Raw genomic sequence first — 23,865 nt, 5'->3', positions numbered from 1 at the left:
CAAAAATCGACAATTCGACCATGAACAAAGTCTTGGAGATGATGTTGTAGTCGCATTAGTTAGAGTAAATGTGCACCCAATTGCAATTGAGTTGAGCCCCTCATTCTAATTTATATTATTGTTTAAAGTAGAATAGTGCCCTTACTTTTAAAGAAAAAACTCGCAAACAAAGTTTATGAAAGAAGGGCAATATCGATGATACATAACTGGTGACATTGGCGTGTACGCCTCGTTGCGGCTCGGCTCGGTTTGTGTGTGGACATCGGCGTCCCACTGTCCGGAATTTGTAGGTGACCTATGCCTGAGTGCCTCGTTCCCCTATTATGAGTTGTACATCGTATCCTTTATCAGTGTGGTTTAGTTCCTCTCGCCCTTATGCACTGCGGTGGTGCTGGTGTTTTGGTTAATTTGGTCTTCGTCTTTGTGTGTTGTGTATTGTGAGTCTCGTTTGCTTATGATAATTTTGATGTGTTCTCGCACTTTCGCGATGACTTTTTGTAATCTCGCTACTTAGCAATGACCTTTGTGTCTGCCAGTATCTCTCTGTTGCGGCTATCGTTTATTGTGACAGATATGTACGGGTAGTTCTTGCACTTGGCGATTGTGTGGTTGTGCTTGTGGGTGTCTACTAGGGGTTTACTGTTATTTGTTTGCTTTGTGCAAATTCATTCCATATGTACCCAATGGCACTCTGCAATTGTTCTCGTTTCTTGTCCAAAAAAAAACTTGTGACATTTCAAAATCACCGATATACAATAAAATTTCTATAAAGTAAAAAGTTGGGACCAAATCAATTTTTTAATTTTAAAGAGGTTATTATTTAATAGAGGTGTAGTTAAAAAGTATTATTTTTTAACTTATTTATCATTAGTAAATGTTGTTTTTCCTAAATAAGATTCTTGGGGATGGCAATATGGAATTACCTAAAGTTTCAGGTCAATAAGTTGTAAACATATTTGAGAAGTTAAAAACATTTTGGCTTCAACATTGAAGGTGTCTATGTTGATAAAGTATACATAACTATAAACTTCAAGACGTGATATCAACTCTAAAAAGTAAAAACTAAAGTATCGTCCAAACAATTTTAGAGAAATATTTTTGTTTATCTTAAACAAAACACTTTCTCTAAAACTTTTTGAGAGATATACATAAATAAAACTTGTTGTAATTAAATCTTCAATAAAAGAATGAAAAATGGCACTATCTACACACTATTTTTTATTCCTCACATATCCTTATTAATTTCTATCATTTTATCTTCTTCAATTTATTCGATCAATAACCGAAAATTAAGAATAATGTTTGAAAAGTAAAAAGAGATGTATGAATAGCACCGCCTAATCTTTTTCACTAAAAGTGTTATTGAATTTACCCCATGAAGCCATCATCTTTATTTTCACCCTTTGATTTCGTTACTTTTGAAAAATGAAAATGTTATTTTAATTAAGATGGAAAATAAGGATATGTTCATTTGCCAAGCCCAATTGATAACCAAGCAATTTTGAATGCCCCAAACATGTGAGGGACCGGTGTGAGTGAGTCAAAACGGAAGGATCTCCTTTGGATCAATTAATATCAATCATTCATCAAAGATCGTATGGTCAGAATACTTTTTATGTTTTTAAAAGTAAAGCAATCTTGTTTTATATGAAAAAAATTAAAAAGGAAAAAAACTATAACCACACGATTTTTCATGAGCGGTTGTTATTAATTGATTATCAGAATCCTTAGTGAGGTGATTCGGAGAGCATCTAATTCCAATCAAAACACCCAATATAAATTGCACCCCATGTTGAGTTTTCAAATTTCCAAGATCCTCTTTTTGCTACCATTCTCATTTCTTCCTGGCTAGCTATTCTCCTTTCCTCGCAAACATAGCTAGGCCAAACCTCCAAAACTAAGCAAGAAAAAAGAAAATGGGTGTTCTTGTCAAGCTCATTGATGCGTTACTCTTCCTCTTGCTCCTGGTGATCGCTTTCAAAACACCGTTGATTGAAGCGCAAGCATGCCTCCCTCGCAACCTCTACCCAGACATTCTCGTGGACCTCAGGAACTGGTACACTCGCGAGTCTGGCGACTATCTCATGACCGAAATGCCTGATTTCTACATCGGGATCATGTGGATTGAGCTTGTTTTTCAATGGCCTCTCGTGTTTGTTAACCTTTATGGCATCTTGGCTAGCATGCCTTGGTTCAACATTTCGTGCCTAAGCTACGGAATATCTCTTTTCACTTCCATGGTAATTATTCATATTGCTAGCGTTCCATAACTGTTCAAATAAAATTATTTGTAGCATCTCAATTGACGGTTTGCCTAATATATATATATTTTTTAATAAAAAAAACAAGACCCACGTCACCCATTCGTGTGGGATTAGCGTATGCGAGCCACATTCATTAGAGAAATCTGCATAAAATGATCAGTTGAGAGGATGCAACTTATAACAGTTCATTTTTCATGTAATAGATATAAATCACAATCACGTCCATTAATTTTTCATTAGTCATTATCGTTTATCGTTTATCTTCTTCTAAAATGTTTTTACGCCCTTAATTTTTCATGCAGGTGCCAATATTTGCAGAATTGACATGGTCAGGAAGGGCACCTGATAAGCTACTGACGGTGTACTACTGTTTCTTGAGTTTGGGTGTTTTAGCCATACTGCGTGGGCTGCTACCCAACTCATCAACCAATCATACTGCAACCATTGGCAAAAGACCTGCTTCAGGTAGGAAGAAGAAAGTTTAATCGAGAAAAAGACTCGCGCTTCAACTTCAACCCAAATTTTGTAAACGCAAATCGATCTCATCCTCAGAGTAATTTGTATTAATTCATCATTGTGATTGCCATTTGCATTGTGCCTAGTTAAGACTTTATATTGTATGGAGGAAATTAATATATTTCAAGAACAAAATGTACTGGTTTTTTGTAGAATGGTAATTTGCCCAATTATTCTTGGTACGACTCTGTGGAGTAATGTTCTTTTGTCAAACAGTTTGCTACATTATTGTATCAATCATGGTTGTTCTTTGCCTATCAAATTGTTTAATAAGAATTCATTTCTGATTCTGAAGCATGGACGTTGGTTAGTGGATATTAAACAATGACCAAATGAAGATTAATATTTAATTAGTGGCAGTAGACTTTGCCTAATTAGCTTCAAGGTTCAAAGATGGTGCCTTGTGCCTTAGTGCCTATGAAAGTATATTTTTGAATCTAGTTAGCAATATCAAAACTGAGAAACAGATCGAGAAAAACAAAGGGTACTTTTGTGAAAATCGCGGCGGTGTTAGCTACGTTGATAGATACACAGTTGTGTCTGCCTCAGAGCCTCTACTCAAATTCGCTGGTGGAGCTCAAGAGCTGGTATATCCACGAGTTTGATGATTATCTCGTCGCGGAGAAGTCTCATTTCTTGATTGGCATCATCTGGGTTGAGCTTACATTCCAGTGGCCTCTTATGGTTGCCAACTTGTATGGGATTTGCTTTGCTAAGCCTTGGTACAAAACCTCCTGCTTGGCGCCTCTTTCCTCACAACCATGGTAACATTCCTCTCTCATTTCTTGGTTGGTTGAGATTTTGTTTTCTTAGCAAGCCAGTCTAAACTAAATTAATCTAAATTATACGGAAGGAAATTCGAGTGAAAGTACATTATTCTAGCTAGTTTAGCCACCTGCTTCTCTACTTTCTTTGTTGAGAGTTAGATTGGTTTTGATCATTAAGGGTGCGAGTGTGAGGAAAAATTATGGGTCCGGTATTTGGACACGTGTCCGTGCGACCGAGACACAATAAAGTTCACATACCTGAGGCCTACCACTACTCCATGTAATAACCCTACACTGTCTCACATCACCATCCATGGCCCACCCCCTCCAAATTCTGGATGAAAAAAGTTTGTCGAGCGTGTATTGACATTTTTTGTTCGTAAGTTATGAAACAAGTGACAAAGAATACACATATGGTAAAAAGAGTTTTTTTTATTTTTTTACATTTGAATAATGCTATTTGTAGTTCTATGACCACATTTACGAACCCTAAAACACACTTGTATTAGAGAAATAATTAACAATGTGATCAGTAAATGTGGTTGACATAGATGAGAAAGATGGAGGAGAGCAAATGGGGCTTATCTGGCCTTTTTTTTTCTTGAACTCCTCCTAGAATTAGAGCTGACTAACAAAGGAACTTTAAAAGTTAATTTTTTTAACTTGTATGAGCTGATAATTGCAAAATATTCCTTAGTTTCTTCAACTTGTTAAATATTTTCTGGCATGCTGAAAATTGCAGGGCAATTTATTACCGGAGTTGTTACTTATTATGGTCCGGCAAGGCATCTAATAAAATGTTGATTTTGTACTACCCTGCTGTGGGGTTTGCTGTGCTCACCATACTGCGCGGGCTGCTCCCACAGCCCGCCACCACTACTTCCGCCAGCGGCGAAGGAACAACCAAAAGAACCACCCCAGCAAAGAAAATAATTTAGAACTCAAATCTTTTATCCTTTCTTCTTCTTTTTTTTCTCCTGTAAACTTTATAATTTTTTTGCAATTCTGCTATGTTGATGTTATAGGCTGTTATAGTTTGGGACCTGGAACTGTTCTGTCTTCCAATGAAGAATCTTGTCTAACTATATAATATCTGCCTTATGAATCATAACACAAATTTATTTGTTATCCAGTCTAAGGGTAAAATCAAAGGAAAATATTCTGGTATGATTTATTTTTCTACTTAAATATTATTTTTCCACACAATGGAAATATATAAGTTATGCAATCATTAGTGACAACCAGGTATGTTTAAGGTTCATCGCAAATATATAGTCCTAATATACATATATCATATATGTTAGTAATAAGTCAACTAAAGTTAAATTGAGACTTCCTCCAAATGAAGATAACAACCGCTAAACCAAACGCTAATTGGTTCTTGAGGTTGTCTTACTATATGTACTAATCAAGATATTACCCTTGAATATTATTTCCTTATAATCAAATTTTTGTTATATTTGCTAGACTAAGGTTTAAATTCGTGTCCTGTTGTTGACAATCTCTTTTGATGTGGGCGATACGTAAAAACAAAAAAAATGGCTAAAACCCTCTCTATAAATCTTCAAAAATACTTATATAGTAAGCCCTAATCCTGAAATGGAGTAGCCTTCCTCTCCCTAACTTTTTTTCACCAAATAAAGAAAAATTCTGGATCATACTATGTATCAAATTGTCTAACAATAAGAAATTGCTGAAGTAGTTAACATGCATGTTACTGAAGGATTATTTAAAAAAAAAATGGCACTCTCTAAAATTATATAATATTAATGAGAGTAGACTTCAAAGATGGTGTGCCAGTAGGCCCATACAAATATCTTCAAGATCCATTTTTGCCTGCTAAGCATTGGTTCAATACCACCACACTAAACAAGCTGAGAAAGAGAGCAAATCGAGCAAATCAAAACCTAAAATGGGTGTTTTTGTGAAGATAATCGACGCCATACTCTTCGTAATGTTCGCCATAGTGGCGGTGAACGCGGTGCTAATAGACGTGCAGTTGTGTCTACCTCAGAGCCTCTTCCCAAGCTCGCTGGTGGACCTCAAGAACTGGTATGTCAGGGAGTTCGACGATTATCTTGGTGAAGAGAAGCCTCATTTCTTCGTTGGTCTCGTTTGGGTTGAGCTCCTACTGCACTGGCCCCTTCTCGTTGCCAACTTGTATGGAATTTTGGCAGCTAAGCCTTGGTACAGAACCACTTGCTTGCTCTATGGCGCCTCTTTCTTCAACACCATGGTATAATCCTTCTCTGTCATTTCTAACAAGCTCCAATGTTAGATTAAAATTTAATTTTTGAGAATTCAGTTAGCTACTTTATTATGATTATACATGCAGTTACGTATTCTGTATATAGAATGATGTACCTGGCTACTGATCAAAATTAAAATCTATTCTAACATCAATTAAATTTCGATAAAAATAAAATCACCTTCTTCAAAAACAATCTTATTTTTTTCCTTATTTAATTTAATTTTTTTAAACATACTGATTCTTCACCTGGGTGCTGATTATTTGCTTCTTCAAACTAGTCCAAATAATACATATAAACAAACCATGTTGAAACCTCCAAGATTTTGATAATTTAAAGTCGATTAAGTATATCATATTTACATGGCAACCTCACAATTTAAATGGATTTGTCACTATGATTAATGTGTTTTAATTGCCTGTTTCTACACCGTTCAATTTCTTGTTAAGATTTAGTTAGACTGGTTTTGATGGAGGTGTTAAGTACAAAGTGATTTTTCGGTGTAGTTCACACACTCAAAAAGTTTCTCATGAGTATGAGGCGTTGGTTAATTAAGTGTGACCGTGTGAGAGTCACAAAGACACTGTTTTTGGAACTTCTCCTAGAATTAGAACTAAGGCAATTCTGAAAATTAGTTTTTTTTTTCTTCTTTTGCACATGTATGGAGCGATGTTTATAAAAGATTCCTTCGTTTCTTTCAACTTGTTGCATATTCTCTGCCTTGGTTAAAATTGCAGGGCGCTATTTTACCAGAGCTGTTATGGTCCGGCAAGGCATCTAATACAATGTTAATGTTGTACTACCCTGCTGTGGGCTTTGCCGTCCTGGCCATTCTGCGCGGGTTGCTCCCTCCGTCTAACGCCAATACTTCGACCAGTGACAAAAGAACAACAAAAAGCACCGGCCAACCAAAGTATCGGAAAGTAACTTAGAACTCAGATTCTTTATCAAAATTTACGTCTTTTAGTTGTTCACTTCTGTTACATCTATGTACCTTAAATTCTAATGTATTGATGAGAAAGAATTGTTATGAACTAATGGCATGTCAATCATGCTGTTGGTGTTTATTCGGGAATTTTTTGGTGGCCGTAAGTTAAAATGCATACCCCTCAGGGAAGAAGAAACAAACGAAGTCACGAAAAGCATGCAAATGAGGGCTTCTTAGGAAATAATCCCCCGTCCTAGGACTAGTCTCGCCAAAACTCATTTAACTTTAGAGTTTGATTTGATCGATCTGATGCATATGAGTGATAAACTTTATAGGCCCAACATAGTCAACCATTAATATATCCGATATTGTCTTAACTAAACTACTTATTGCTAAGTGTTGAATTTTATCACAAAAGGTTTTAGTGATGTTAGAAGTGAAAACTCCAAATAGTAATCGTATATTATTTTGTCATATGACCATTATGAGATTTTGTCCTCCAACAATGAGTTGGTATGATTAACGATGCAGAATTTTAACAGCATGCACTCACATGCTCATCACAAGTTGCCTAGAATGCCCTAATTAGTCAGCTAAATTGTGATAATTGTTTTAAGTGTCCTGACCATTCTGCGTGGGCTGCTGCCACCACTATTTCAGCCATAGTAAACAAAGGATATGAAAATTAACTGGAACTCAAATCTTTTATTTCATCATTTCTTTTTGCTGTTCTTTTACACGAAGTGAGAACCTGATTTTCAATTTTTTATATGAAGTCCTTTATGTGCAAGAGTTGATAAAAGAAGACAATGTTATGGGCTGCAATGTTTTGGACTCCTCACTGTACTATTGGAAAGGTCCACTTGGATAAGAAATAGAGATTCCAGTTTCGGTACAAGAATTTCTATTTCGAATTTGAAATTCCAAAATTTTAATATTCTGAAAAGTTTGGATGTAAATTGGAATGTATTTAGAAATTTAGAAAATTCTGAATTTTTTATCTGATTTTCTCCAATAAAGTACCGTATTTCGAATACATTTTTATACAAAGAGTATACCTAAGTTCTATTAAAAAAAAAGTACATGTCAAATAGGCATAATCTGAAAATTCCAAAATAAGCCATTAAAGCATCTTTCTGTACTTTTTTTTCTTTTAAAACACAAAACAAAAAAAAGATTATCATGTTTGACATGTACTAAAAAAAGAGCAAGAATTTGTATAACTCAAGCGGTTAAAAATATTTATGCATGCATGCACTCGATTACTTAAGGTTCGATTTTCCTTTTTTTCATCATCACTTGTATAAAAAAAAGAAAGGGAATTATAAAGTTAGAAGGGTTATGAATAATTATTACACATAGGTTAGTCAGTCATGAAATCTTTTATTTAGAGGAAGAAAAAAAATGAAAATATGCAGATACGGGGCATCGATCGGCTTGCTCTACCGTCTGAGCTATATCCCCCTCAGTCTTTAGATTTTCCTCACAATAAAACAAATCACTACGAAAAATACGATTGAGCGCGTGTCAGTGCAACAAACATATATATTAAAAATTACACGTCGTTAGGATCAGGAAGAAACGAATGAATCTGTAATTCTGTTACTCCAAAAGTAAAATGGGTGCTTTGGCGAAGCTTGTGGACGCCACACTGTTCGTCTTCTTCGTCGTGATCGCGGTGGCAGCACCGTTAATCGACGCGCAGATATGTCTGCCCGAGAGCCTCTTCCCGGACGCATTGATTGATCTCAAGAACTGGTACGCGCGCAGCTATGGCGATTATCTGATGACCCAGAAGCCTTATTTCGTCGTTGGGATCATTTGGTTCGAGCTGCTCTTTCAATGGCCTCTCGCGCTTGCCAACTTGTACGGAATATTGGCCGCCAAGTCTTGGTTCCACACCACCTGCTTGATCTATGGCGTTTCGGTCTTCACTTCCATGGTAAAGTTTTCGTTTTATTGTTCTTTAATAACATCATAACTTGATTGCCAATTTGTTGTTGTTATTGATTCTAGCTAGAACTAGGGTTTTTTTTTTCTTGTAAAAAAAAAAACACAATTTGGGTTTTTTTAGATTCCCTTCTCTTGTTTTCCATTGGTAATGTTATAGTACTTTCGGTTTTTATACAAGCGATATGAGGGGAGAATCGAGGACATGGTCTGCTCTTAACCTGTTGCTCTACAAGTCCCTAACATTATAGTTTGTTTTTTAAATGATCTTTTAGAAAAGAAAAAAAAGGTTTCACATGAGTAACCTTTAGTTTTAGTTAAGGATTTAAGATAGAATGATTGTGATATCAAATAAGGTTGGATGCATGAGTCATGTTGATTTTCTTTGGGAAGTTTAAAGTGGTCGATCAAATTTCATGGCAGGCCCACTAAAATGAAGAAAGGAGAAAGTAATCAAGTGAAAGATGTTGAGGAAGTGGGTGCTTAAGCTAGCTAGCTAAATAGACTTCTGAAAACTATTTTACTTATGTTATCTATTCTTAGCATCGGTTAAACCTATAACTCTAAACCAAAGTGGTATAAAATCCTGACATCGCACTCTGTTGATTCAACTAGTAGATTATCGAATTTGGTTGTAAAGTTGGGAATTCCTCATAAATCTGCAGCATACATGCATATTACCACATTTTATTTTGTAACCCTCGTTTTAGGCATGCATTGAATTAGAAACGATACACACCATTGAAGGTGAAAGTAGTGTCGTAGGCTCACATGTTGAATTTTAGTCATTCCAGTTAATTCGGTAAAAACTCACCTAATTATATCTAATGGTGATTGGTGATGAGAATTATAACTGGATGATGGGGAGGGTGTTTCTTCTTCCTGTTTCTGCACCATTTAATTACAATTTACAAAGTCTAGTGATCACATTGAATTCTATTTCATGTTGGATTGTATATCTTTCGTTTTCTTCAACTTTTTTTTTTTTCTTAAGATGTCTTCCTCTTCTGAAAACTTCAGGTTACTATATTATCAGAACTGCTTCAGTCCGGCAAGGCTTCAGATGACCTCCTATATATGTATTTCCCTTTTCTAGGCTTAGGCATTTTGGCCACAGTACGAGGGCTGCTGCTGCCATCCAACACAACTACTTCGAGGATTGGCAAGAGACCTACATTGGGTAGGAAAAAGAAGGCTTGACGTACAACTGAACTTGCAGACACATTTTGCAATTTATCATTATTTTGATAGTTCATATATGTCAATTATGTGTCCATGTTCTCAATTTATCAATAAACTCTTGTTATGAATGATTGAAAGTTGTTGCTAATTGGATTTATCAATAAACTCTTAGTAACATATCAGAATTTGAATTAAGGAAAGGAAAGATAATCATAAGTTACTACAGTATTTATTTTCCACGGATGTCGATTTACGTATCTCTCATCTCATGCTAAGTTCCTAATCACATCCAGATTGAATTGATCCTCCGTATATCAATTGTCACGGAGGATTTTCTTTCAAAAAGGCCACAATCTGAAAATCAACAGAAGAATACTTTTATCTAAAAGAGTACGTTATTCAATTATTCATTCATGTAAATATTTTAAAGGAACCTTACAAGAGGATAGAAGTGTGGGCCTCAAAAAAAACCTTGTCGGGAATTTCACCCAATCGAAGGAAAATATGTACCACACACTAAAATATGAAACATTATCATCTATCGTCCTAACAAAACATTGAAAATTGCGTCAGCAGGTTCTTCCAAGCAAACCAAATCATGAGACGTAGACAGAGAAAACCGAACCAATATTCTATGAGTAACCCCATTGTCAATCTATGAGCCAACTCAATTATCAGCAGTAAACACAATAGATCCACCATCAAGAACACTATCTGCAGTGCCATGTCCAGTGCTAGATAGCAAGAGATCCGTTGAATATTTTCCATCAGAAGAACCGTCAACAATTTTATCACGATTATTGGCAGACCTAAGTTGCTCCGGCTGAATATGCTGTTTTGATGTTACGGTAGAGTCTGCATGAGCCGGAATCCACTTCAACCAATTGTCCCGTAGCCGTATCTTGTAACCTTGCACTTCCACACTGGTTGAGCCCAACAACAACGAATCAAGGATAAACGGTATGTCGGTGCACATATTCTTGAGTCTCTTAAATTCAGCGATAGTGGATATCGAAACCCATCCCTGGTCATCCATAATCGAAATCAGGTAATGATCCTTCTTTAGATTTTTATCACTGAAATAATACTCTATTTGCCTAACGATATTACTTCTCAAAACCAGTAAATCTTGTGGCGGTAATGGAGCCCATGGATTAACCGTAAGGCCTTGGTCAATCATGATCACGGGATTAGGAGGAACATAGTAAAACGGAGGAAACTGAACACACTGCAGTTGCGGATTGACCGGTGTAGGACATGATGTACGGTGATAAAACATAGGAGGAGGAATATAGTGTTGTTGGTGGTAGGGCAAGGGTGGAGGAAAAAGAGGTGAACGATTAGGGTTTTGTTTATCACGGCTGCTTGTTTTTCCTGGAAAGAATGCTTTCGCATCGGCAGAGAGCTTCGTGGCGGAGTGGGATTTCATAGGGTTGAGGGTCTTGACGTCGCGTATCGGCATCACCAGTTCTGCTGTGGGATTTGACAGGAAGTTTCAACTTCTACTTCGCGGACATAAACAAGGTTGAGAAGCGGGTGGTTTTATAATCCCTCTCTTTTTCCTTTTTGTATTATGAAAATCGAAAGCGGAGTTCTTATTAAATAAGGATTCCCAATTGCTTTATATTTCTTTTAATTAGTTTTATTCTTTTTTTTTTTCATTTTAAATTTTGAGTTCGTTTTAATTTGCTCACTCCCTCACTCAAGATAATCATTATTTTCGATCCAGATTTGCGTCACATGTTAAAAAATGTAAGTATAGTTAGTCTATACTATTTAATTATTTATTATGTAAAAGAAAAACAATTAAACTAATTAAGCAAAAAACCTTACCACCATTTATTCTCTCTAATCCTCATCAAACAATTGATTAGCATTAATACACCCTTTCCCGTCCTACCAATTCGGCTACGACATATCAAAATAAAAAGTAAAAACTGTAGTACAGGAAAATCGAAAGAAGAATTAACCAAAGAAATTTTAATTTGGTTGATATACAGTCTTTCTTGCAGGCAACTTCCGGATCGTATGAGTAATATGGGGAACCTGATTCACTTAAAAGAATTCATACACACCCTTTATTGGAGGCGTATGATAATTAAAGGCTTTTCTTTTAGGAGTTGTTGCTACTTCCACGCCTGAAAAGTGGGAGGTGAAAGGAGGGTATTAATGTCGATCAACTATTTATGACGAGATATTATAGAGAGAATAGATGGTAAATTTTTTTCTTCATTAATCTAGTTTTTTCTTTTCCATAAAAAAATATTAAGAATATAGACTAATCATGGTTAGTTCTTTATACACGTGGCACAAATATGGAAGAAAGTAATAGTTATCTTGATTTAGAGGGTAAACCTAACAGTGAGGGTGGTAAACCTAAGAGTTAGGGGTTACCACCTAAGAGTTAGGGGGTGAGAAAAGACGAACTCTTTATTTGTTTTTTTTTTTTCTCGTAATTTGTAGTTTAACAAGTTTCCCCAGCTAGTTTGGAATGTAATTTATTCCTAGGTATAAAAAGAAATCGTATTCCTGCCACTTAGTACTACGATGGTGGTATTTCTCTTCACTTGGAAGTGAAAGATTTTAGGTTCGAATCTCGTGGATGGCGAATTCGATACCAAATTAGACTTTTCATTGTGTGATTTGGCCGAATTTCCCATTCCCTTAGTGTAAAATATCGATGTACTCAAAAAAATAAAAAAAATAAAAAAAAGAAATCCTATTCCTGCCTAACTTTGGGTGCTTTCTGGAATGTAATTTATTCCTAGGTATATAAAGAAATTCTATTCCTGCATAACTTTGGGTGCTTTCTTTTGAAATAGCTAAGAAAACGAACTTTTTATTTACAATAACTTTTAATTTTTCGTTAAAATAAGGAAATTTGACGTGAGTATTTACTTTTCTGAGTTCGAAATTACCGGACCTGACCTTCTAGTTCCTATACACTTCCATCTCATCCTATTTGTGCGGTCACGGTTAAACCACGTCAATATTTTATATCACTATTGTTTTTTGTCTTATTATCTTTATAAAAAAAAAAGCAATATAAAATGTTAACGTAACTTAACCGTGATCGCACAAAATATGAGAAGATGAGAGTATATGAGAACTGGGAGGGCAGAATCTACATCCAAGTTGGGGATGCAAAGAATAGGAATATGGTCTTGTTGCCTTGTCGGTAAGAAAAAAAACAAATAAAACGACTTGGCGTCTGAATATGTTCCAAAAATATTAGGAAACGACACATCGTTCAGATCAGGAAATTTGACTACACAAACAAAGCCAAAGTTTCACGGAGCAAACCAGAGAGATCCATTGAAGGAAAGCAAAGCTGTCCACCCTGAAAATTCCAAATGGGTGCTCTGTTGAAACTCGTAGACGCCACTCTCTTCGTATTCTTCGTCGTGATTGCGGTGGCTGCGCCGTTTATCGACGGGCAGACATGTCTGCCGCAGAGCTTCTTCCCGGAGGTGTTGGTGGAGCTCAAGAGCTGGTACGCGCGCACCTATGGAGATTATCTGGTGAGCCAGAAGCCTCATTTCTTTGTTGGGATCGTTTGGGTTGAGCTGCTCTTCCAATGGCCTCTGGCGGTTGCCAACTTGTACGGAATTCTGGCCGCCAAGTCTTGGTTGAACACCACCTGTTTGATCTATGGCGCTTCGGTATTTACCTCCATGGTAACGTTTCGTCTTTCTTTTCTTTTAATAACATTATAAATTATAGAAAATTGGTGATTTGTTTGGTTTTAGATCTTGGGTTTTGCTGTATCTCTTATTTTATTTTTTTTTATAGTTTTCAATTGTTTAATTATATATTTTCTTGTTAATTATCTTCCAAGTTTGTAACTTTTATAGGATTTAACATGGGTTAATTGTAGTATCCAATCCGAGGGTGGTTTAATAAGTCAAAGATGTTAAAATGTACAAGATAGAAAATGAAGCGAAACTTGTTTGAATGATGTTATGTAACTTAAAGATTACAAATTGCATGAAGAATTAGCCAGATAAGAGAGTTCCGAAAACTATTAGCATCGATCAAATTCTAACATATTTACTCTACTGATGGATTTCGCTTCCTCATTTTAAGCATAAATTGGATTGGAAACGAAACACCATTGTAGGCGAAGCAATGTCTTAAGGTCACGTGGTTAGTGTTAAACTGTTTATCATTACCCATAAACACTCTCATAATTATTACGTAATGGTGGTGAGAATTCTAATTGGGTTATTGGAGGTGGAGTTTTTCTGGATTCGGCAGCACATACATAGTCTGTCATGTTGAACTATTCCATATTGGATCGTCAACCACCCGTCTTCAACTTTTTTCTTTCTAAACAGATTTTGGTTTTGTCAAAATTTCAGGTTACAATACTATCAGAGCTTGTTCAGTCCGGCAAGGCTTCTGATAAGCTGTTATATGTGTACTCCCCTTTTTTGGGATTAGGTGTTTTGGCCATGTTGCGGGGGCTGCTGCCGCAATCCAGCACGATTACTTCAAGGATTGGCAAGAGACCTACATTGGGTAGGAAAAAGAAGGCCTGAAAGACAACTGCCTGACTTAGATTTTGCGAGTTATTGTTATTGTGAGAGTTTCATGTTTGTCCCCTTTCAGTTGCTGGTTATGCAACAAATTGGAAGATTTTAGCAATGTAACAAATGAAATCCTTCTTATGCAAGATTGGAAGATTTTAGCAATTGGATTCACTATTACTTGGTTCGGTTAATTGCATATCGTCTTTTAACGTTGTAGCTATTCTCCAGTTTTGTATACTTTGTATTTCAATATTTTGCTGAATTTCTCCCTTCATCTCTTGTTAATTACTTCGAAAAAAAGATGGAAGTTCCTCACAAATTGCTGTGTTTTAGCTTTTTATTTGGTCCTGAATTTCTTCTCTTCCTATATCTTCAAAAAAAGAGTATAGTTTCTGACCAATCTAACCGTTAGATGGTGAATGCATTAAGTAAATGCATGTACCGTAGCCAAGTCCTTATCGTTGATTCAGTTTCAAAATATCCTTGTAAAGCTTGGCTCGATTGACATCTTTTGCTCCGCTCAAGTGGGTAGTTTCGACAATGACGATTGAGCTTCTCTACCCGTCGCACATTTATTTCTACGAGTTGTAAGTTGCTGTGTACTTTGGGAGAAATCTGGTTTCTGTAGCAGATGTACAGTGCCATTAAAAAATTAGTTGATTGTTGTTGTAACTTGTACCCTATCTATATACATATCATATAAATCTTATCTCAGATTTCTTTCGAATAAGATAAAGTTGACATTGATTGCTTCTCATCTCTTTGCTTATTTCCTTCTAAACTACACCAACCAAAGGTTGAAGAGTTCACCATAAAAAAGGTTGAAGAGTTTCAAAGAAAAAGCTATCTACCCTCAGAAACCAAAATGGGTGCTTTGTTGAAGCTTGTAGATGCCACACTCATCGTCTTCTTCATCGTAATTGCGGTGGCAGCGCCCTTGCTCGACTCGCAGATAATTCTGCCTCGGTGCCTCTTCCCAGACTGGCTGGTTGAACTCCAGAGCTGGTTATACGTGCGCATCTTAGGCCATTATCTTGTGACCGAGAAACCTCATTTCTTTGTTGGCCTCGTTTGGCTGCAGCTACTCCTTCAGTGGCCTCTTGCGCTGGCCAACTTGTACGGAATTTTGGCCGCCAAGTCTTGGTTCAACACCACCTGCTTGATCTATGGAGTTTCTTTCTTCGGCTCCATCGTAAAGTTTTCTTCCTTGTGTCTTTATTCACGTTATAATTTATAGCCAATTTGATTGTTTTGTTTGATTTTACAACTTGTGTTTGCTACATCTCTTTTACATCTCTTTTCTTTTTCACGTTTTCATTTGGCTTGCTTAGATCTTGCTATTAGACTGTACAATTACAAAGTTCGTGACAGAAATCAATCCGCTTACAGAATTCTTAAAGCATGATATTTGAACATATGTTTGTTATCTTTCGATCAAATTCTACCAAGCTCGAATATAACGTGTTACTGTGATGATGCATTTGGCATCCCGATCTATGCATGCATTCGATGTGAAACGAAACGCCACTGCAGTCACCAGATAAGCAATTGCATCGTAATTGGGTTATATGAGATTGAGAGGTGGAGTTCTTCTGGTTTTGCACTAATGAAAGTCCGTAATATTGAACTTCTATTTCATATCGGATTGTCAAGTGTCCATGTCAACCCCTTTCTGCAACCTTACTTTCTTATGACAGATTTTGGTTTTGTGAAAATTTCAGATTACTGAATTATCGGAGCTGGTTCAGTCCGGCAAGGCTTCTGATATGCTGGTATATTTTTACTTCCCTTTTCTGGGGTTAGCTGTTTTGGCCATTCTGCGGGGGCTTCTGCCACCATCCTGCAGGACTACTTCAACCATTGGCAAGAGACCGACATTGGGTAGGAAAAAGAAGGCTTGAGATACAAAACTGATCCAGATTTTGTAGTCATTGTGAGAGTGATCAATATCGTTGAAACTCTTATGATGATTGATCGGAAGATTTTGGCAATTGATGTCATTTACAGTATATTAAACCAGAGAGTTACATGGAAATCTTTCGTTCATGTTATGAACTTAGGATTGTGATTATCTTAATCACAATTTAAGAGTCAAGTTAGTTGTAATTGAGGGTTTTACATGTTATTTGTTAGAAGTGCCAGCTGGCAGTAGTCACTCTTCGTGTATAAGAGCACTTGCTCTTTGGTTTGTAATGAGATCAGAATTTGTTTTCAGGAGCTCTGCTCTGCTCTCTCTCTCTCTCTCTCTCTCTCTCTCTCTCCCCCTTCCCTCTTCCTCTCTAGCCTCTGTGTTACTTGCAGGTTGATTAAGGGCTTAGAGATTTGGATCTTATCAGTTCAAGATGATTTGGTTTCGGTTTGTATTTGACTACTCTGCTAAATTTCTCCTTTCATTTCTTACCTAAACAAAAGATGGAAGCTCACTATATGTTCAATTTCTCCTTCCGTTTCTTTACCTAAATTGACCTACTATTTGTTGGAATGATGTCATAATCTCACATCAGTGACGCCTTTCCGGCCAAAAACGTCAATTCCATCATTTTGAGATGTTTGTTCAAGGGCGGAACAATTAAACGTTTCCCAAAGAAAGAAAGCGGAACAACTAATGAAGGCATCACGATACTTCATTCTCTCCTCTCTCTCGCTTCGTCTCCCAACCCCCATCCCTCTCCTCTCTCTCTCTCGCTCCTCCCCCTCTCATCATCTCATGTCAAAATTTTCTCATAATAAATAGCTCAAATCAAAAGCCATGCAATACCAACACAGTGGCAAACTATCCACATTCAATCAACACAAATTACCTAAAAAGAAATCTTTTGCAAAATAGAAACCAAGAGTGATTGACAATAAAGAAAAGCAATATCCATTAAAAAAACAAGAACACTTAATCTCTTTATAAATGAGAAATGAGAAAGTTCAATCCAAATAATAGCAATATCAATTACTGTGTACAAGGCTAAAGAAGGTGAATAATGAGAAAGTTATTCAATCCAAAAAAATAAAAATAAAGGAAAGGTCTTAAGCGCTCTTCACTTCTCCCCTCAGGGGTATAAGCTGCCGAAATCCCTTAACACCATCTATGTTTCTCTCCTTTCACCTTCCTTCCTCGTCCTCAAAATACTGCAACAAAGTCAAGGCAAACGATCATCAAATATGTGACACGTAATTAATTTGTAATATGTGACATGTATGATTAGTTTACCTAGAAAGTAACTAACTGAGTTATGCAGTTCATGCACTGTCGCATGAGAATGCAGCTTTTATCTTCTCAACAGTGCAATCAATAAGATCGTTAGCCGCTGTGACCGACGACCCAAGAGACAGCTTAGCAGTTGGGTCTGAATCAATCAAGAGCTCAAAAGCAACAGTGAGAAGTGAACTACCACCAGAGGAAGAGTCTCCTATGCCGGCTCCATCGGGGAGTATCGCAAACCCAGAAGGAAGAAGGGGAACATGATCAGGGTCACTCCCATTCAGCACGGCTTTCATGTGAATAATGTCAACTGGTGCATAAATTACAAAGGAAGCTGTTGGGTCAGTGCAGCTCTCTTGCAGTATCAGCATGTTGCTCTTGCTTGAATTGGCACTCTACAAATAAATTTTATGTTACCTTGTAATTAGTGATGTGAAGAGAGATACATGTAGTTGATTAGAGAAAAAAAACATAATATAAAAGATAAAACTACATTTACTAATAGTAGAGACACGCAATTTCCATTGTCACGACCATTAGCAATGTGCCCAATCTCTTGAAAAATTCCCGCATAAGAAAGAATATCCCACTGCAAGCACAAGTAGTGATCATAACAATTACAACTGGGACAATTTAAGGAGAATAACTGTGTTTCCAGTTTAGCAGATGCTGATCAGCTTTCTATATCTAGCTTCTGATTATTTGTAAAATACATAACCTTCTATCTTGATGATCTTTTTTTTTTCTGTGGTTTACACAAAAGAAACCTAGATTTTCTCTGGTATTTGTTTCTGTATTAGGTAGGATGTGAAAGTATGTACTTTTCCTTTTCCATCCAAGTTACTTAATGTGGAAATTGTTTCTATCCATGCTTCTGTTGTCCGTTTATGGTATGTTTTTGTAATGGTTCATGTACTTGTTTGTTACATTTTTCTGAGATACACGCATTAAAATACTTGCTTATAAATAGAAATATGATCTCACGCTTCTGCAAAATATATGTGCATTAATTTGGTTCATGTAATAGATTTGGTAAATTTATTCCAAGAATCAGATGACTATTAATTCAGCTTTAAGATTAGTTCAAGCGTATACCTCGCTGCGAGACTTCTCATTGCGGAGAAACTCAAAGACTCTTTTGGGAGGTACAGGAAGACAGAAAGATGCCGCGGCTCTGAGCACAATACCTGCAGGCCTTCCGAGATCATCCACACATTTTCGGGTCATCACCCGGACGTCATCAACCCCTATTCCGGACATTGTGGTCCATGTGTGTGTGGTCGATGCACTCAATCCAGCACAGAAGCTAATCACCATTCTTTCAGCCCATTTCAGGACGCTTTTTCTCCTTTCTTGATTTGTGATCACTTATTAACCAGGAATTTAACAAATATAACCAATAACAGTTAAATAATTTTTATCGAAAAGAATTAGGCTTAATTAACTAACGGACATGCATTAACGGTATATGACCAATATTTTAATGGGCTATCCTGTTAGTTAATAGGATGACGCAACATAATAGTCTCATGTAAAATTTTGCGCCATATAAATATTAAAGAAATGAATAATGAAATAGCAAGCCAAATTATTATTACCTCCAACATCACCAGTAGGGATGTCAGAAGCCATTGCACTAGCAAGACGTTCGCATTGACGGTCCAAGGTAGCAACCCATCGTTTTGCGCCAAATGCATGGCCGGAGCTAACCAGCTGCTTGTAGAGGTGGTGAATACCTCTTTCATCCACTTCATCAGCATGCTCAACCCATGTAACCTAAGGCAGCAACATTTATCATTAGATGAAATTAATGTATCCTGTAAAAATTGGGCCTCAAAATATCCCATTAAAGTGAAACATGTATGATATGTATAAATAAAATAGTGTCTTGTAAACCTTTGAATTCCCATTTGGCATTTCTTGAATTAGGCATCCTGAGGGCCTTCTTTTACAAGATTTGAGTGCAGGATTAGGGCGCAAGTTGTCCAAGGAAACATCAACCACAGCCCAGGTGCCATCGGCATGCTGTTTGCAGTACCTCAGATAATAACTCTCACGAGTTGAAACAAGTGGTGAAGGAACTTGAAATTCTGCCGTCATCTACCAAACCACAAACAGTATTTTAATACAAAAATATGTATCACAAAAAAACTAAACAATTAACGACAAAATAAGAAGAGCTGAAGTTGAACTTTGAGGGGAAAATATATATACCACTTGCAACGCTCCATTGTAATTTCCGGCCACGCCAGTTGATAGGACTTCAAGGGTCAGAGCTCTTGAGACAATCCCAGAAAATACAGTCGACCACTGATTCTACACGTTACAAAATCCACACAAATAATACTGTGGGTTCATGATATTCTTTCCTTCAAAAGTGTTATCAATACAACGATATAAATACACTAATGAAGGCGTATGTAAATGTCTAATAGAGTTGGCAGGCTTACCACATCCATGAGAATCTCAACAAGTTTCATGTGGTTCATAATAACAACTGCACTCTCACGCGAAGCTTCAGTTTTGAAGCCGCTTTGTTTTGGCCTGACTTCACGAGGGAATGTTCTGATGTACTCATCTTCATTGAGTACGGTGGTGCTGCCATCAAGGCTAGTCATCCACAATGGTTCACCCATTTGGGCCATTCTGATGAGTTCATCCATAGCTGCAACGGCAAGCTCAATCATCATTGGCTTGTCTGCTTCACTTGATGCACTGATTGACCTGAGAGGGTCTCCAGCACCATACATCTCACCGGCCATGCTTGACTGAACCCCAAAGCTCCCACCACAAGATCAAGTGGACTGCGAAAAGGAGAAGAATTAGCTTCCCAATGGTTTGCCTACATACTTCGCAGCTATCGCTGATATACGATCGATCTGAACAATAAAGGAATAAGTTAATTTGGCGACTTGTCACGTGCCACGAATCTAGAACATATATGTAACATTCGACGTATCTGACAATAAAACGTTATCTAAATTTGTTATAACAAAATAAGTAAAATATCCACCAAATAATAAATGTGTTTGAGATTATCTTGATCTTTAAATTTTCTTTACCGCTTCTCATAATCGAATCTTTTGTCTCAAATGGTGTTCGTCGAATGACATCTCTCAAATGACTTTAATGGAAATCATGCATTAAAGTCTCGCATTAAGTGGTTAATATTTTTTTCATTTATTGTCAATTAATTTGAGATAGATGCTCATTCTAAGCAATGTGACAAGCTTAAAATCTGAGTTTCATAAAATTCTCCATAATTCCCTTCTTTTTGATAATTTATTTTGTTCTTCAAAGTCATTATCTAAGCCTATGAGACGAAATGAAGAACGCAAGTCATGATTCTAGGGTTTTCTAGTCTTTTCATGTCTAGGGTTTTGAAAAAGAATGGGCCTTACAGCAGGTCCAATCCTATTTCTATACGAATAAGAATTAATTTTCTATTACTTCCCCAATCTTAGGATACATAATATTGTTTAAAAAAAAAAAAAAAAATTACTTTCCTACTTTTCTAAAAAAATATTACTTCATATTTCTATTAAGTTAAAGACTTTGTAAGTTACATCTTTGTCAATCCTTAGATGACACGTCCCGATCCCGATATTCCCAAATATCATGATAGGCACGTGCTGGCTGACACTCGAGGGTGACGAAACCATTTTAGACATGCATACGAATGAAAATATGTGATCAGAAAGAAATATACGAATGCAGAACCATGTTTAGAGCATACAACTACTAAAAGATAATGTGGAAGAATTATTATAAAAAGGTATGAATAAAAGAATGGGTCTTAGCCTGAGAAGACTCGAAGATCCTTACGTTGAATTGCCCTGACGCTGGGACTGTATGCCTCGATTCTAATTCCTAAGGGGGGCGCAAAAACAAAAAAGGTGAGTGGACCAAAGTTTATAATAATAATACTAATAATAATAAGAAAACCGTTTTCTTTTTTAACATACTAACCCCCTATTTTGAAAACACATATATCTAATACTACATAGTACTTTTCTGAAAACTCTACGTGCCATGAAAACGTTCATCAAATCGGTACGTATGAAACCATGGTCAGAAATGAATATAGCCGCCCGAAGGCAAATTCGAAAAACCTTCTTGAATCCCATCAATGTTGTACTCTCTAGGGGTATCATAGTCGGCCGAAGGCAGTACCTGTCCATCACTCGAAGATAAAGCTTTACGACACTGGGTTACGCCAGTGAAGAAACATGGTAGACCCCATCACCCAAAGGTGAAGCTATATAACTCTGGATTACGCTAGAGAAGAAACATATAACATCATAACACCAACACTAGCTGTGGCTAGTGAAGCTGTCCGACACTAGTTTCGCCAGTGAAGCTGGGGGGTATGACATAATTATCCTCAACTGTGTCCTATGGCCATAGACATCTACATACCTGTGTTGTGTGGATGTGTTGTATGATAACCTACTAGATACATACCAAAAATATACCTCAAAATCTCATATCCAATTACCGGAGCTAAAAAGCTCAAAGCCTCATCTCATAAATCCATAATAGTTCATATTCATAAATCCGTAAAATAGATCACATTTGAAAACCATAGAATTTCATATACGAACATCCAAATATTCATAACCTTTCGTAAAACATAAATTCGAGAAATAATAAATATTTCGTAAAAGCAATTTAAATAAATCGTAAATAATGCATAAATGTAAAATCAAGAAATCATGCTTTTCGTGAATGCAACCTAATGTTTTATAAAAACCATGCAAGTTAAGAAGGGGTCCACTCACAAGTATTCCATTGCCTGGAAGTTGCTCGAACTCGCGAGGATGGTGCCACTTCCCACCAACGCACCTAAACACAAATAAGGACCATTTAGTAAAACTTTACTAAAATAGTCAAATTTGGGAAAATGGATAGTGAATTCGGATTTGGCACATTGAAAAACCTAAAGAAAGACTTTGGGTTCCCCCCACGCGCCGCCGCATGAGCCGCCATGAGGCGGCGACCTAGAAAGCCACGGCCGGAAACCCAATTTTTCGACCAACTTCAAAAATTACCAAATTTTACAGGAATGTATAGCTTATTAAGGGGAAGAACTTTCATACCTAGGACGAAGTCCAATTCGACTGGGAAACGCCTGAAAAACCACCTCGATCCACCGGAAAACCCTAAAATGGTTGTTCTTCAATTCGTCGAATTTGCAGTTCCGCCGCCCCCAAACGTGTTTGGGCTTTGATCCATGCCTCAAGGGGAGTTGAACAAGGGTGGTGGTCGACAATGGTGCTTGCAAGAACGGCGAATTGTCGTCGTGCACCCATAAACCCAACAAGTTTCGTTTTTCATGAATATGGGGTTAAACAAAGTGGGATTTAGGTGGAAATGGAAGAGGAGTTGATGTAGAGTTGTTTCCAGGTGGGGGGGGGGTGGCTACGAATTGCCGAAAAAACCAACGAAATCTTGTCTGAAAATGGCGCCAAGAACTGATTCAGGGAACCGGGTCGCAATGGGCAAACGGGTCGAATAGGGGTCTGAAAGGCTGGGCTCTCTTTTCTCTCATTTCCCTTCTTTCTTTCTTTTCTGATTGGGCAACATCCCACCTTTCTTTCTCCTGATTGGTCTTCTCTCCCTCTTTTCCCCTCCTTTCTCTTCTCTTCTTTCTATCACAACCACATACGTGGCTTCCAAATTGTTGCTCTAGCAAATCTAGAGCCTTCTAGATTATGGTCAAATGACCATTTCGTCCCTATCTTTGCTCGTTCATAACTCTTTTGTTATAACTCTAAATTTCATTATGTTTAATCCTATTCGTTTGTAATGATGATTACTACTAGAATACGCCAAGGAAACAAATCTTACATGACATGACAAGACGGTCAACAAAAGTCAACGTATTTCACCTCAAAGGGCATTTTTGTAAATTCACGCTTTAAAATTATAAAAACCATAATATTTGGAGACGGGTCGTTATATTAGAGCACATTTGGATGAAGATAGATTTAACAGAACTTTTCAAGAAGCTTCGTTTCTCCAGGTTCGTGTAATGCAATCTAACCGTAAGTGTGATGCCTAGAAAACTATTGGTGTGATGTCAGTTAAACATGCCAGTTCATTGTGGGTTCCTCCATTCGTTTTAGATATTTCCGTTGTTTTTCTTTCTACAAATCATATGGTCATCAAGACTTAGTCTAATAGACATCCATTTTTTCTATTGAAAAGTGTATCACAATTTGTGGGTATGGATAATTTTTGTCGTATGTATGTGTGCGTGTGCCCGCGCATTGTCTCAAATG

General features: G+C 37.0%; 5 protein-coding genes and 2 pseudogenes across 6 annotated transcripts; 6 read left to right on the top strand and 1 right to left on the bottom strand.

Annotated features, from left to right (window-relative positions):
- Positions 1–1,814: 1,814 nt before the first annotated feature.
- LOC137749371 (uncharacterized) lies at positions 1,815–2,962 on the top strand. The gene is made up of 2 exons (XM_068489466.2): positions 1,815–2,240; positions 2,567–2,962. The coding sequence occupies exons 1-2, from the start codon at positions 1,917–1,919 to the stop codon at positions 2,747–2,749; spliced, it is 507 nt and encodes a 168-aa protein (XP_068345567.2). The 5' UTR covers positions 1,815–1,916; the 3' UTR covers positions 2,750–2,962.
- A 114-nt stretch (positions 2,963–3,076) lies between these two features.
- LOC148689331 (uncharacterized) lies at positions 3,077–4,485 on the top strand (annotated as a pseudogene).
- Positions 4,486–5,369: 884 nt separating this feature from the next.
- LOC137709176 (uncharacterized) lies at positions 5,370–6,871 on the top strand. Its single transcript, XM_068448287.2, has 2 exons — positions 5,370–5,783; positions 6,534–6,871. The coding sequence occupies exons 1-2, from the start codon at positions 5,460–5,462 to the stop codon at positions 6,726–6,728; spliced, it is 519 nt and encodes a 172-aa protein (XP_068304388.2). The 5' UTR covers positions 5,370–5,459; the 3' UTR covers positions 6,729–6,871.
- Positions 6,872–8,224: 1,353 nt separating this feature from the next.
- LOC137749332 (uncharacterized) lies at positions 8,225–9,987 on the top strand. The gene is made up of 2 exons (XM_068489429.2): positions 8,225–8,666; positions 9,695–9,987. Exons 1-2 carry the CDS (start codon positions 8,343–8,345, stop codon positions 9,872–9,874), a joined length of 504 nt encoding a protein of 167 aa, XP_068345530.2. The 5' UTR covers positions 8,225–8,342; the 3' UTR covers positions 9,875–9,987.
- Positions 9,988–13,109: 3,122 nt separating this feature from the next.
- On the top strand, positions 13,110–14,550 carry LOC137708708 (uncharacterized). The gene is made up of 2 exons (XM_068447841.2): positions 13,110–13,533; positions 14,218–14,550. Exons 1-2 carry the CDS (start codon positions 13,210–13,212, stop codon positions 14,395–14,397), a joined length of 504 nt encoding a protein of 167 aa, XP_068303942.2. The 5' UTR covers positions 13,110–13,209; the 3' UTR covers positions 14,398–14,550.
- A 566-nt stretch (positions 14,551–15,116) lies between these two features.
- On the top strand, positions 15,117–16,605 carry LOC137749509 (uncharacterized). The gene is made up of 2 exons (XM_068489608.2): positions 15,117–15,580; positions 16,110–16,605. Exons 1-2 carry the CDS (start codon positions 15,254–15,256, stop codon positions 16,287–16,289), a joined length of 507 nt encoding a protein of 168 aa, XP_068345709.2. The 5' UTR covers positions 15,117–15,253; the 3' UTR covers positions 16,290–16,605.
- A 698-nt stretch (positions 16,606–17,303) lies between these two features.
- On the bottom strand, positions 17,304–20,694 carry LOC137749510 (homeobox-leucine zipper protein PROTODERMAL FACTOR 2-like; annotated as a pseudogene). The gene is made up of 9 exons (XR_015958689.1): positions 20,644–20,694; positions 20,032–20,460; positions 19,796–19,897; positions 19,478–19,681; positions 19,180–19,357; positions 18,677–18,948; positions 18,075–18,170; positions 17,591–17,976; positions 17,304–17,508 (listed from the first exon to the last, which is right to left on the bottom strand). The product of XR_015958689.1 is annotated as a homeobox-leucine zipper protein PROTODERMAL FACTOR 2-like (transcript).
- Positions 20,695–23,865: the final 3,171 nt, after the last annotated feature.

The sequence above is a fragment of the Pyrus communis genome, chromosome 17 (assembly GCF_041283825.1).
Source record: "Pyrus communis isolate YQ-2024b chromosome 17, ASM4128382v1, whole genome shotgun sequence".
Taxonomy (NCBI): Eukaryota; Viridiplantae; Streptophyta; class Magnoliopsida; order Rosales; family Rosaceae; genus Pyrus; species Pyrus communis.
Note: the sequence above shows the minus strand (reverse complement) of the source record. Positions and strands in the feature narration are given on the sequence as shown.

What these genes read in the sequence shown, in the direction of transcription:
- LOC137749371 (XM_068489466.2), top strand. Translation starts at nt 1,917, where the DNA reads ATGGGTGTTCTTGTCAAGCTCATTGATGCGTTACTCTTCCTCTTGCTC. An exon ending in TATCTCTTTTCACTTCCATG is followed by an intron (nt 2,241 to 2,566) that starts GTAATTATTCAT and finishes TTTTTCATGCAG; the next exon opens with GTGCCAATATTTGCAGAATT.
- LOC137709176 (XM_068448287.2), top strand. Translation starts at nt 5,460, where the DNA reads ATGGGTGTTTTTGTGAAGATAATCGACGCCATACTCTTCGTAATGTTC. An exon ending in CCTCTTTCTTCAACACCATG is followed by an intron (nt 5,784 to 6,533) that starts GTATAATCCTTC and finishes TTAAAATTGCAG; the next exon opens with GGCGCTATTTTACCAGAGCT.
- LOC137749332 (XM_068489429.2), top strand. Translation starts at nt 8,343, where the DNA reads ATGGGTGCTTTGGCGAAGCTTGTGGACGCCACACTGTTCGTCTTCTTC. An exon ending in TTTCGGTCTTCACTTCCATG is followed by an intron (nt 8,667 to 9,694) that starts GTAAAGTTTTCG and finishes TGAAAACTTCAG; the next exon opens with GTTACTATATTATCAGAACT.
- LOC137708708 (XM_068447841.2), top strand. Translation starts at nt 13,210, where the DNA reads ATGGGTGCTCTGTTGAAACTCGTAGACGCCACTCTCTTCGTATTCTTC. An exon ending in CTTCGGTATTTACCTCCATG is followed by an intron (nt 13,534 to 14,217) that starts GTAACGTTTCGT and finishes TCAAAATTTCAG; the next exon opens with GTTACAATACTATCAGAGCT.
- LOC137749509 (XM_068489608.2), top strand. Translation starts at nt 15,254, where the DNA reads ATGGGTGCTTTGTTGAAGCTTGTAGATGCCACACTCATCGTCTTCTTC. An exon ending in TTTCTTTCTTCGGCTCCATC is followed by an intron (nt 15,581 to 16,109) that starts GTAAAGTTTTCT and finishes TGAAAATTTCAG; the next exon opens with ATTACTGAATTATCGGAGCT.